Raw genomic sequence first — 14,340 nt, forward strand, 5'->3', positions numbered from 1 at the left:
GAGTGTGCAATATTCAAGGCTGCATTATGAAAGTGGTAATTTTCAGAGGAATTTGGAACAAATTTCCGTGAAATAGCAGTGCTATAAGAATTTATTTCAAACGTAAAACGTCTTATGATTCACATGGGATAATGGTGTTAAGAAAACTTTATTGTGCAATAGGTTTTGTGCAGAACTACTCTGTGGCATATTCTAGGTGAAAATTTCTCTCGAGAGTCTTTTACCTTTTTGATTCAGGTGAAATATAAGTGAAATTTAATATGGTTATTACCAAATGATTTATGAACCTTCATACTCAGGAAAAATTATGAATTTTAATAATTAGAAAAAAATAAAGTTATTTTACTCCTCACCTGAGGATATGTTTTTATTGATTGTGGAGAAAGGGAGGGAGAGAGAGAGAGAGAGAGAGAGAGAGAGAGAGAAACATCAATATGATAGAGACATTGATTGTTGGCCCCCCGTACACACCCCAACTGGGGATCAAACCCCCAACCTAGGTATGTGCCCTGATCTGGAATCCAACCAAAAACCTTTTTTTGGGGGGAGGGGGCCATACAGGGATGCTCTAACAAACAGAACCACCAGGCCAGGGCAGGAAGAAAGTTATTTAAATGAACTTAAGTTTATCTACTTAAATTGCACTCATCTGTTTAAGCCATTATTGTATAATTGAAAGTTCATTCTTCCACTCCCATAGCTAAAAAAATCTCTTCTTGTGATTCTTATTTCATTTAAAAATGATTATTGTTTCCTTGGGCTAGATGAATCATTCTCTTTCTTGTTCTGAAAGAAAAACCAATGGCTTAATTGTGGGCATAATTTGACAGGCTTTATTCCTTAAACTAGAGGCCCGGTTCACAAAATTCGTGCATGGTGGGGGGGTGTCCCTCAGCCCAGCCTGCACCCTCTCCAATCTGGGACCCCTACAGGGATGTCCGACTGCCCGTTTAGGCCCGATCCTAACTGGACCGGGCCTAAACAGGCAGTCGGACATCCCTCTCACAATCCAGGACTGCTGGCTCCCAACTGCTCACCTGCCTGCCGACCTGATTGCCCCTAACCGCTTCTGCCTGCCAGCCTGATCACCCCCTAACCACTCCCCTGCCAGCCTGATTGATGCCTAACTGCTCCCCTGCCAGGCTGTTTGCCCCTAACTGCTCTCCCCTACAGGCCTGGTCACCCCTAACTGCCCTCCCCTGCAGGCCTGGTCACCCCTAACTGCCCTCCCCTGCAGGCCTGGGTCTCCCCCAACTACCCTTCCCTGCAGGCCCGGTCACCCCCAACTTTCCTCCTCTGCTGGCCTGGTCACCCCTAACTGCCCTCCCCTGCAGGCTTGATCACCCCCAACTGCCCTCCCTTGCAGGCCTGGCCCCTCCCAACTGCCCTCCCCTGCTGGCCTGATTGCCCACAACGGCCCTCCCTTGCAGGCCTGGTCCCTCCCAACTGCCCTCCCCTGCTGGCCATCTTGTGGTGGCCATCTTGTGTCCACATGGGGGCAGCCATCTTTGACCACATGGGGGCAGCAATCTTGTGTGTTGGAGTGATGGTCAATCTGCATATTACTCTTTTATTAGATAGGATAGAGGCCTGGTGCATGGGTGGAGGCCAGCTGGTTTGCCCTGAAGGGTGTCCCAGATCAGGATGGGGGTTCCCTTGGGGCATGGGGCGGCCTGGGCGAGGGGCCTGTGGTGGTTTGCAGGCCGGCCACACCCCCTGGCGACCCAAGCGGAGACTTTGTAGCCTGGAGCAGAGCCAAGCCTTCTGCTCACTCTGTGGCGGCAGCCATTTCTGTTGGGATTTATTTATCTTCTATAATTGAAACTTTGTAGACTGGAGTGCAGGCCTGGGCCAGCCAGGGTGTGCGGAAAGCTTGGCTTCCTCCATCACCAGGGAAACCCAAGCCTCCCTCCTGCTCTCTCTGTAGCCACAGCCATCTTGGTTGGGTTAATTTGCATACTCGCTCCTGATTGGCTGGTGGGTGTGGCTTGTGGGCTTAGTGGTGGTATGGTCAATTTGCATGTTTCTCTTTTATTAGATAGGATTTGCAGATCATACAAAATTACCAAATTAAAAATTAGCTTGCTATATTTGGTCAAACATTTAATTAAATCATCTCTAATGCCTTGGCAGAGCCAGACCAAGTGATTTTGTGGGCCTTATGTGGCCCGTGGACATTCCCCACCCTTGTCTTAAACACTTCTTTTCAGAGTTCCTTTGTATTAATCACTATCTATCTTTAAATTTGATGGATATTTTTCTTTGCTCTGTCCTCTAAACATTTTGCATGGCTGTTGCAGAGCTAATTGTAATCTACTTTGCAGTTTTCTATTTAGATATTTTAGTTCCCCTACTAGATTATAATTCGCTGAAGGAAGTAGATATTTTCCCCTCCCTCCCTCCCTGCTTTTTGGTAAATAATAACAAATAATTGTTTGTTTATTTATTTATGACTATTATAGTTGCTATGTTATTAACTATATTATTAACTGTCAAGTATGAGTTATAATATAGATGCTATATTATTAATTATCAAGGTGGAGTCATTCAGTATGCTAGCTTTCTGCAATTTTGTTAAATAATTATGCAATTAAAGCACATACACTTTTATATTTTCAGGTGTAGTGAAAGCACACACTGTGGATGCCAGCCTTATGCCCCTAGCACCTACCTTTTCTGAGTCACTAGATTTAGTTGCAACTGCCAGCAAGGGAAACTTTTTGCCTGAGGATTTTTTCTGGTGACTGGAGACCTCTCTGCCCTTGTGTGGACGTATTGGGAAAATTATGTCCCAGGAGCAGTTCTCAACCAATGACTGTCAGGAGTTGATGGATAAATGCCCAAACTTCTTTGCCCCTCATTGAGGATATCTATAGGGTTTGACACTGTCTTCCAGAATTCCCCAGTGGGACTAAGGCCACCGGAGTAACTTGCTTGATAATGCACCTATGATGGCTCTCTTCCCTCCCCTGCTTCACTTCTCCATGCCCCTGTTGGCATTTCCTGGGTTAACTCCATATTCAGCTACTTGCAATCTAATCCTAATCTCAGAATCTCAGTTTCTAAGGGTAATCCAAAACAAAGCTAAGATTCATACGTCAAAATTTACATTTTACCAATTTCTCTATTCCGATTATGTCCAAAAAAAATAATGCAAACCACATACGTAATTAAAATTTTTCTAGTGCCCACATTTAAAAAAGTGAAAAGAAACAGCTGAAATTAATTTTAATAACCCAATTGTTTAACTCAGTGTACCCAAAATATTGTTTTAATATACAATTAATATAAAACATATTAATGACTTTTTTTTGTATAAAGTCCCTAAAATCAGATGTGAATTTTACACTTATAATGCATCTCCATTCAGACCAGTCATGTTGCAAGCACTGAACAGCCACATGTGGCTAGTGGCTACCATATTGGACAGTGGTGATCAATTTCCAACCCTTATAACCATGTGTCAAAATTTAGAGACTTGCTAGCTCTTGAATATGTAAGAACCTTACTGTGGGCCACAGTTTCCATTCTTAGAAAAATTGTGCTTGCCTTGTCCTTTTCTTTTAAACTGAATAAAATATATATTTTTTAAAAATAAATCTTTATTGTTCAGATTATTACAGGTGTTCCTCTTTTTTTCCCCCCCATAGCTCCCCTCCACCTGATTCCCCACCCCACCCCATGCCCTTACCCCCCCGCCACTGTCTTCATCCATAGGTGTAAGATTTTTGTCCAGTCTCTTCCTGCACCCCTCACACCCGCTTCCCCCTGAGAATTGTCAGTCCACTCCCTTTCTATGTTCCTGATTCTATTATATTCATCAGTCCATTCTTTCATCAGATTTTCCATTCACTTGATTTTTAGATTCACTTGTTGGTAGGTATGTATTTGTTGTCATTTTGTTGTTCATAATTTTTATCTTTACCTTTTCTTCTTCCTCTTCTTAAAGAATACCTTTTAGCATTTCATATAATCCTGGTTTGGTGGTGATGAACTCCTTTAGCTTTTTCCTATCTGTGAAGCTCTTTATCTGACCTACAATTCTGAATGATAGCTTTGATGGGTAGAGTACTCTTGTTTGTAGGTTCTTGCTATTCATCACTTTGAATATTTCTTGCCACACCCTTCTGGCCTGCATAGTTTCTGTTGAGAAATCAGCTGACAGTCGTATGGGCACTCCCTTGTAGGTAACTAACTGTTTTTCTCTTGCTGCTTTTAATATTCTCTCTTTCTCTTTTGCCCTTGGCATTTTAATTATGATGTGTCTTGGTGGGGTCCTCTTTGGATTCCTCTTGTATGGGGTTCTGTGCGCTTCCTGAACTTGTAAGTCTATTTCTTTCACCAGATGGGGGAAGTTTTCAGTCATTATTTCTTCAAATAGGTTTTCAGTATCTTGCACTTTCTATTCTTCTGGCACCCCCATAATTCTGATGTTGGTATGCTTAAAGTTGTCCCAGAGGCTCCTTACACTATCTTCATATTTTTGGATTCATTTTTTTTTTCCTGTTGAGTGTTTTTTGCTCCTTTGTATTTTAAATCTTTGACTTGATTCTTGTGATCCTGTAGTCTGCTGTAAGATCTCTGTATAATATTTTTTATTTCAGGCAGTGTATGCTTAATTTCTAGTTGGTCCTTTTTCATATCCTCAAGGGTCTCGCTATATTTATTGGCCTTTTTTAGAAAATTCTTGAAAAACCTTATAACCATGGTTTTGAACTCTGTAGCCAGTCGTTTGCTTTCCTCCATTTCTTTCATTTGTGATCTGTTTCTTTGTCTCCGCATTTTGGTTGCTTCCCTGAGTTGATAGAGTGGCTTTGTGTGCTAGGTGTCCTATAGGGCCCAGTGGCTCAGCCTCCCCAGTTACCTGAGGTGGACACTCTTGGTGTACCCCTTTGTGGGCTGTGTGCACAGTCTTGTTGTAGTTAAGCCTTGATTGTTGTTGGTATCACTGGGAGGAATTGACCTCTAGGCCAATTGGCTGTGAGGACCCGCTGTGTCTATAATGGAAGAACTGCTGTGCTGGAGACACTCTTATGGTGCAGGACTTGCTTCAGTGGGGCTTTGGTGCTCACTGAGTCTGCCTCTTGAATGTGTCACTTAAGGATGTGAGTAGTTGAAATCTGGTGTCATCTCACACTGACCACTAGATACACTGGCTTCTGGATCTCCAATGGGGTGCAGGTCAGCTACTGTCTGAGGCCACCCAGCAGGAGCTGCAGTGAGAACTACAGTTTTCTCCTCTTTGCTTGGGGTTTGGAGGTTTTGGAGCTGTCTGACCAGAGCTGCAGTTTGCTAGGTTAAGCTGCGATAGGGCAGGCCATTTATATACAAAAGCTGCTGCATGGAGCTTGGGTGGGTTTGTAGATTGTGCGGGGCGGGGTCTCAGGGAGTCACTAGGCTAGTGCGTGGCAAACAGCAATGGCTGCCAGTCAGCTGTCTCTGTGTCTCCGCGTTTCCAAGTCCCCGCATCCCGCACCCCAGTGCAGTAAACAATGATTGCTGCGGGCACCTCTGCAAGAAAGCCTCCCTCACTTTCTGACCCGATGGCAGACAGTCCAGCTTCTCCCCGTAGGAGTTTGGGTCCCCAGCGTCTCCCCAGAAACTGGAGTTCAGAGTAATCGGGAGCTTGTCTCTCTTCAGGTTGAAAAAAGCAGCGCACCCAGTTGCCCACCGCCAGCCCGATTCACGTGCCTCCGTACCTCAGCTTTTCAGGGCTTGTGCACATCTCAATTCTCTTTTCTCTTTCCTTCTAGTTGTAGAACTTCCACTCAGTCAACTTTCCCATGGTTCTGGGTGATAGACGTTTTGTCTTTTAGTTGTAGTTGTGAGATTGTTGTGCAAGGCAGCAGTTTAGGTGTTTACCTATGCCGCCATCTTGGTTTTTCTCCTGAATAAAATATCTTTAAATATCTAGACTTATAGGCATCCTGTTTAATCTGTGTCCACATATTTTTAATATGGTTTTATTGAGTTTTAGAGAGAGAAAGGAAGGGAGAGGGGTAGAGAGATAGAAACATCCATGAGAGAGAAACATCATCCATTGGCTGTCTCCTGCACGCCCCCAACTGGGGATTGAGCCTGCAACTCAGGCATGGGCCCTGACTGGGAATGGAACCAGAGACCTCTTGGTTCCTGGGTCGACGTTCAACCCCTGGGCCACACCAGCCAGGCTCCACATACTTATGTTCGTTCAAGAATGAGCCTCTGGAAATAATAATTCCGACACTTACTGCTTTGTACATGTTCCAATGCAAAATGTAGACAGAGTGCTCAGCATCTCTCTGTTTGTGTGTTTTTCAGGCAGAGGGTACCAGACTTCAGCGGGAACTCCGAGGATATTTAGCAGCTATCAAAGGTAACGTGTGTGTGTTGTTTACGGAATGCTACAAGCACAGGTTGTTCTTGGAATTCATGAGTGACAAGATTGAGTGTTAATTACCACACCATTTGGCTTTCTGGCAAGATGGCACTTGACACAGGTGTTCCAGTCCACCCACTCCCAAATTCCCATTGGAGTGATCATCAGCATATACAAAGAAAAAAATACAGGGTGTCCCCCAACATGTATACACACTTTCACAGCTGATAGCTCAGTTCTGAAAATAAAATGCATTTTAATAAACACTGCCTTTTTAATTATTCAAAGTGTGTATATACATATTTGGGAACATTCTATATGTCTGCCCTGATGCTGGAAACTAGGAATAAGTGCCTCCCACATGCAAGAGATTTCTAGGAAGAGTTGTGAGAGCAAACTTGAGAGCTTGTTTAAGAAAAGCTGCAGCTGGTTTATACCCTGAGGGAGAGCATGTCCCAGGAGAACACTCACAGAGTCACACTTCAGCCCTCTAGTTCAGCGGTCGCCAGCCTTTCAGACCTCACAGACCACCAGTGGTCCATGCACCATCGGTTGGCGACCGCTGCTCTAGTTGAAAGGGGCAAGAATCGTGGCAGAGACAGGTGTGGAGAATTATCAGGAGGCACAGCCCTGGACTGTCTGTGATTAGTGGAGACCAGACACACCTGCACCCCTGCCACTGTATGGGGACAGAGAGGTGCTGGCATTGGTTTCTGCTTGCAGCCATAAGAGGCAAATAAATGAGGCCAGTGGTGGAGAGAGGAGAGAGCATTAGGGATGAGGGTTCCATTGCTTCCTGCTATGTGTCATCGAGCTCCCGGCACGGGGTTGGATCCTAGTGTACCCATGGGTGTGATAGATCACAAGGCAGATTTTGAGATTAGTGGGGAGAGAATGGATTGTCTCACAAGGGGTCTTGGATAAACTGACTAAACACTCAGAAAAAAGTGAGATTCCCATCCTCATACTCTACTCCAGGGGTCCTCAAACTACGGCCCGCGGGCCACATGTGGCCCGCCGAGGACATTTATCCGGCCCACCGGGTGCCGCTGCCTGTCCTGCTTAGCAGCCGACTCGTCCCGGGCCCGCAGTGCGCATAGGAATTTGTTCATAGTTTTTTTTTAAAACTATAGTCTGGCCCTCCAACGGTGTGAGGGACAATGAACTGGCCCCCTGTTTAAAAAGTTTGAGGACCCCTGCCTCCCTTCTTCTTAACTCCAAATATAGTTAAAATTTAAATACATGTACAAAGAGGTATACTAAAATAATAAGATAAAATAAAATAAAATAGACTTAGTCTCTAGTCTTGGGTGACAAGGTCTTTACCATGGTAACCCAAAGACAAAAAACATAAAGGGAAAGACTGAGAGATTTAACCTCATAAGTATATAAAACTTATATATGTATGTTTAAAAAATTATTTAGGCAACACATTTAATGAAAATGAACAAAAATATAAAGAGCTCAGTAAGTAAACTAAATGAACATGAGTTGTTTGAAAGAATTATAGATGTAAATAAAACCAAAAGGAAAGTGATTTCATGTTTAAAGACATTAAATGAAAATGAAAACATAATACCTAACATCAGCAAAGCTGTAGGGAGCAGACCCCTTTCAGGAGAGCAGTTTGGCAAATGTCTTTTTTTTTTTTTTAATTAATCCTCACCCAAGGATATTTTTTCCATTGATTTTTAGAGAGAGTAGAAGGGAAGGATGGAGAGGGGACAGAGAGAGGGACGGAGGGGGAGAAAGAGACATCATCATCGACTTGGGAGAGACACATTTATTGGTTGCCTCTCCCACACACTGGGTATCAAACCTGCAAGCCAGGTAATGCCCTTGACTGGGAATTGAACCTGCAACCCTTTAGTGCATGGCATGATGCTTCAACCAACTGCGCCACCCAGCCAAAACTGACATTAGCCTTGGTTTACATTTGCAAAGAAGTAAAGCTCAGAGAATTTCACTTCCACAAACTTACAAACTTCATGATTAACTGCACTAAATAATAAACTTCAACTATTATTATTAGAATAGTCCAGTCAGAAAATAGAAGGCACTCTATGTATTTCTTTAATTATTGATTTAGGATTAGATTAGATATTATTTCAAACACAGAATTTTTTCTGTTAGCTGGTTTTGTAAAAGGTGGAAACATTTGTTGATTGAGTGAATTGAATCTCTTCCTCAAAATTTATATATTTTGGTCTAGTTTAACACTTTGTGGAGAATGCTGTTTAAGAAGACGCATAATTCTTTTCCTTAAGGTGGTCTAGAAGGAAAATCCCTTAGTGAGGGGTTAGCTCAGAGAGACACTGGGGGTCTCATCAAAGCAACCTTTCACTCCACTGCTAATGGCCATGTCTCCAGAAGAGGGAGAAAGGACCTCTCTCAGTTTTCCCCCATCACCTTTCACTGACTGGATGATGTTAACAAGTGGTCCTCCACAAAAGAAATTCAGGTACATTACTTTGACCAAGATTGGCTGAAATGAATTTTTAAACAGGTTACTCAGAGTTTATCAGAACCCTTAATATATCAATGTAATTGCCAGAGGGCCTAATGGAGTAAGCAGCATTTCCCAGTTATCTGACTACTTTTTTCTTTTCAGAATCTTACAGAGTTAGAATTTCTTGGAGCACATTTTGGGGTTTTGGGAACACACTAAAAGATGAGGGTTATATGATAAGTAGATCACAATTTGCCTTTTCAAAGTGCTTTCATGGCCAGCTTTTCTGTTTTCACAGAAAGAACTCTAGCCACCTAATACTGCAGGCAGGATCAGAGAGGAACAAGATCTGGCCCTGGAGAGCGATGGGCCCTGGGTCTAGTCCAGCCTTGGGCAAACTACGGCCCGTGGGCCGGATCCGGCTGTTCTATCTGGTTCTCTTGCTCTCCCCTCCGCTCCTTTACTTTGAATTTATATTAGTTCACACAAACACTCCATCCATGCTTTTGTTCCGGCCCTCCGGTCCAGTTTAAGAACCCACTGTGGCCCTCGAGTCAAAAAGTTTGCCCACCCCTGGGAAGAATCATTGGGAAATCACTGAGCCTCTCTGCTGCCTTGGTTTCCTCATCTGTAAAGTCCTCCACTTGCTCTTAGAAGCCCCCAAATCTCTACCCCTGGGATTCTGTGAAATAGGGTTAGGCTCTACTCCTCCTCACTAATTTTGGGTGGCATTCTTGGGCTTTTTAAGGTAGATCTTATGCTCTCATTCATTTTAGCAGCAACCATCACATTGAGCCTCATTTATGGGCCTGACACCGTTCAAGAGGATGGAGATGAGAGTTGAACAAGACACAGCCTGCTGTTGGGGAGCTTGCAGTAGAGACGGGGAGAAAGTTGAATAAACAGAAAGGCAGATGTGCATCGTCATATGCATTTTAACGGAAGTATGCATCGTGTGCTGTTCTGTGGAAAGGCTGCGTATGCCAAGTGGAGCCAAGAGACCCAAGATCCAGGCAGACAAGTCCAGCTTGTCGACTTAGAGAGTTCGATAGGGAACTTATGTACCGAAATGGGTCCTGGGTGGTGGCAGGACAGTCCCATCTCTGCATCTTCCATCTTCTAGACCAGGGGTGGGCAAACTTTTTGACTCGAGGGCCACAGTGGGTTCTTAAACTGGACCGGAGGGCCGGAACAAAAGCATGGATGGAGTGTTTGTGTGAACTAATATAAATTCAAAGTAAAGGAGCGGAGGGGAGAGCAAGAGAACTGGATAGAACAGCCGGATCCGGCCCGCGGGCCGTAGTTTGCCCAAGGCTGATCTAGACCACCCTCTTTTATTCTGCCTTGAGATGGGGCTAGGAAAGGCGTGTGTGGGGTTAGGGTGTGTGGGGTAGATGACATCGAGGCTCCTTGCCCCAGAGGAAGGAGTCATGGAAATTCTGTGACTAGCTCGAAACCACTGTACACATTCCAGAGTCCACTCAGGGGTCAAAAGTTAGGGCTCAGTCACTCAAAAATTAAGCCGGTGTATTAGATTCAAGACCGACTCAGTTTTTCAAAATGGAGTCAGCTCTGTCCACATATGTGCCATCACAGCAGAGTGCAGAACCCCACTCTACTACGTAAGGGACAGGATGCCAGGTCAGGAATTGTCTTTCCTAGGAACTTACACTTGAATGGACCAAGAAAGAGAACATACCTGGTCATCAGGTTATAAGCTATACCAAAGAAAGAGGTTGCTATTGGAAGCAGCATCATGTACAAAAGCTCAGGAAGCAGGAGGGAGCATGGGCTCTTTAGGGAACAAGTAGATGAGTGAGGGGCAAGCAGGAAACAGCTGCATGAGACGTGGAAAGGTAGGCAGCATATGTACAAAGAGGTGCTAATGTATTACATTATATTGGGAGTTTATTCTGCATGTGGGAGAGAGTGTCATTACATTATTACAGGCAAGGGAATGAGTGACATGATCAGGTTACCATTTTAGAAAAATAATTATTGTGGTTGTTTGGAATTCAGGCTAGAGGAAATGAAACTCTAAGGAGACTTAGAAGTCTAGCACAATAAGAATAATAGCCAACATTTACTGAGCTCTTATGTGCGAGGCACTGACATCAGCTTTAACTGCTTAATGTCATGTGATTCTCACTGCAACCTACGGCAAGTCCTATTATTGCTTAGTAATGTACACTTTGGAAAACGAAATTTGGGGTAGCTAGGTAATTTGCCTAAGATCGCACAGATGGTGTATGACGGAACCAAGTTTTTAATAAATTTGGGCCGATTGATTGCAAATGACAGTCTTAATTACTATGCCATACTGCCTCCAAAAGTAGTTTTTAGGAAGGCTGGCATTTGACTGTTTGCAGTGTGTTAGGTACTTGCTCAGCCATTTGCGTGGATTATTTTATCTCATCTAAGTAATAGATGATGGGTGCCTTTTGAGGCTGCGGCAATGGGCCTGGAAGGAAGGGACTTCATCTGAGAATCAGGCAGAATTGGCTTGTCTTGCTAACAAATTCAGTGTAGGAGGATGCATGGAAGAGGACTTCCCGTTTCCTAACTGGGACCACTGGGCGATATTCATGAGGAGGAGGAGGAGCAGGTTTTGACAGCAAAGTTAGAGGTACTGGTAGGACCTCCAACTGGACATGCCCAGCAGAGATCTGGAGTGAGGAGTCACCGGCATGTGGGGAGGGGAGGAGGCCAGACACAGGGATAATGAACACATAGCATCTTTCTCTGAGGAGAGTGTGACCCACGTGGTGTAATGAATTGTATGTGCCTATGTGTCAGCATGACCCCAGCATGACCTCAGCAGTAGGGTTGGCTGTTCTTGAGCTGCTTACAATCTGGGTATTTTTCCTCCATTTACTCCCCGCGCCTCCTGGACACTCTAAAGACTTCCTTTTACTTGAGGCAACCCCTGTCTTCTTAAACAACTCTCTTCTAAACAATGGGTAAAACTTGCAATATTTCAGATATTCTGTTGGTGGTTTATAGCTGCTGTTGGTTATTGTAATAATACATTTTAACTGATACTGTTTTTAACTAACACATATCCCCTCAGGCAGCTTAAGCAAAGAGGACTCAGGTAGCAGTGTAATCTATGCAACATATCTTTGGTGATAAAGAGAGACTCACAGATTTAGTTGCAAATGTAAATAGGGATTGTTACAATAAATGCCTTGGAGAAAGTCCAAAATTCTGAAGAGAGGGAAGTGGTCCCTATCTAATAGTAAAACAGAATTCTTCTATGAAAATTACAAATCTTTTAAGAAAATGTTAGCTATTAGATATTATTAAATGTCACGTAGTGTCTATTCTGCTTTAATGTTGCCAAATTGCATTAAAGAAAACAGGTTTTAGCTTTTTTTCTCTTACATCTGTCAGCAGAGTAAATTCTGAGTCCTGAAATCTGCCTGTCAGTCTCCCTGCTCCTTAAGAGCAAGGCGTGTGTGTTGTTCACTTGCACATCCATCCAGTACTTTGTATAGAGTGTTCTAGAAACAGTTTCTGTGTCAAAACAGATTCTTTCTAAATTGTCCATCACTACTGAGCCACACAGCAATTAGTAGTTACTTTCGGCTGCTAGACACATTTACTGCAACATTTTGCTTTTAACCTCAATGAGTAAGGTCACGTGAATTTTATTTTAAGCTTAACATTCACAGTTTTATTTTTACCACAAAGGTTATTTGTCCTGTGATACCATTATTTCTTTTTCTTCCGGTTAAGGCTTTAATAACCTATCTAAACAGCTATTTATAAGGAAAAAACTTCAGAAGACTTTTAGCATCTAAATATGGAAGGGGGTCATCCAGCGACGAACGTGGTATGAATTGCGGGGGTACATTGTTAGCATAGATGCTAACTTAGGGAGGGGCGAGTGTGGGAACTGGAGATCATGTTGCTGCCACCTCACAGTGACCACACGTACAAGGGAGAGCATCCTCACATGCTGGGGGCCGACCGATGCAGCTGTTTGCATGACTTTGGCTTTCTGCACACCTACGAGACTCTCACTTCATCAGAGTCCCCAGTAACTGGCGTCACCACTGTTTTCCCCCCTTGCCTGCCCGGGCTTCATCTTGTGTTAAGGTGCTTCCGCCTGTGTAAAGGGCTCCTTTAACATGCTCAGTGATGTGCTTCATGGAGAGAGGCCTGGCCCTGGATCCCATTCCAGCCAGTAATGTGCAAAGACCAAATAGGAATCTCCATTTTCTCAGGGGGAGAGAAGGGGGGGCGTTCTGCGCCTAGAGAGTGAAAAAGCACTATCAACTACCAAATCACATGTTGACTTTTACACATCCTGCCAAGGACATACTTCGGTTGTTTCAGACATCTTCTTTTGTTTGTTTTTCCTCTCACAGTTGAACCCAGAATGGACTCCCTAAAATCCAACCAGCATGCGGCTGAGTCTAGATGGCTGCAGCGTTCAGTTTAACAAAAGTTTTTCTTTGATTCACTGGCATTAAGTTATGAGATGTGTTTTTGCTTCCAGTGACAGCACTCGCTCTTCCTCTGCTCTCCCTCTATCCAGCCCCTTTTCATATCCCCTAGTGACAAAGGCCTAGAACCAGCTCAGCCAGGTCTCACCTTCCAGCTGGTGCTGGAGAGGCACTTCTCCAAGTCTGCAGCCAAAGATTGCCCCATGTTTGTTCTCAGCCGGAGCTGTCTCCATGGCAACCACACTTCAACTCCATGTTTTGAAGGAGGGGTAGAAAAGGTTTGGTGATCATTTATATCGCCATGTTGCACCTGGAAACTTTATATCTTTCCAAATGTCTTTCTACTGAGGATTCTGACCCACAGAGTTAAGAATGTTAAGCTTTCTGAGAGTTCTGATTTAAAACAGTGTATATATGACTATGATGCTTTGGATGTTGCCAACAAAATTGGCATCATCTAAACTGAGTCCAGCTGCCTAATTCTACATATAAAAATTTTACACTGGAAAAAAAAGTACAATTGAAATTGAAGAGTGTTGTGCCTCATTCATCAATGTATAAAGAACTAAAACCTAAAGTTGTCTTTGTACAATCTAGTATTCTCTCACCAAAATTTTGCAATATTTTTATGACAATAATTTACCAGATCCATTTTCAAAAAATTTTGAAACTTTCAAAGTATAATTAATCTGACCAATACCATGATCAGTGAAGAATGTGGCCTCTCAAAATTAAATGTGTTAAAACCAATGCAAAGTCCACAATAGCATAAGAAAGATGACCAATCTGGTGATCCTTTCTGCAACCTATGAGCTATTAAAAACAAAAAGTAAGCCTTAAAACTATCAAAATAATCATTTCTACCAAGAAAAGATATGTATCTATCTTACAACAAATTATTAGATCCAAGTGACTTAAGTTCCTAATATAATTAAACGTTTGAATTTTCCATTATTTTTTAATAAATCATTTATTTGTATAATTTATATACAATTACTTTTTTCCTAGTATTTGTTATTATTGAGAAATAAGTAATATAACTTTTGTGTTAACTTGAAGAAAGGGTAGCTTTTTCAAATTTG

The 14,340-nt window shown here is 43.1% G+C and overlaps 1 protein-coding gene across 1 annotated transcript in view; it reads left to right on the top strand.

Moving 5' to 3' along the window:
* The window catches only part of AMPH (amphiphysin), a 158,508-nt gene that overhangs the window by 77,933 nt on the left and 66,235 nt on the right, over nt 1–14,340 (top strand). Inside the window, exon 3 of the mRNA XM_080666970.1 lies at nt 6,301–6,355. Within this exon, the coding sequence (XP_080523096.1) occupies nt 6,301–6,355 (55 nt within the window). The remainder of the gene's footprint in view (nt 1–6,300; nt 6,356–14,340) is intronic.

This window comes from Plecotus auritus, assembly GCF_963455305.1.
Source record: "Plecotus auritus genome assembly, chromosome: 4".
Lineage (NCBI taxonomy): Eukaryota > Metazoa > Chordata > Mammalia > Chiroptera > Vespertilionidae > Plecotus > Plecotus auritus.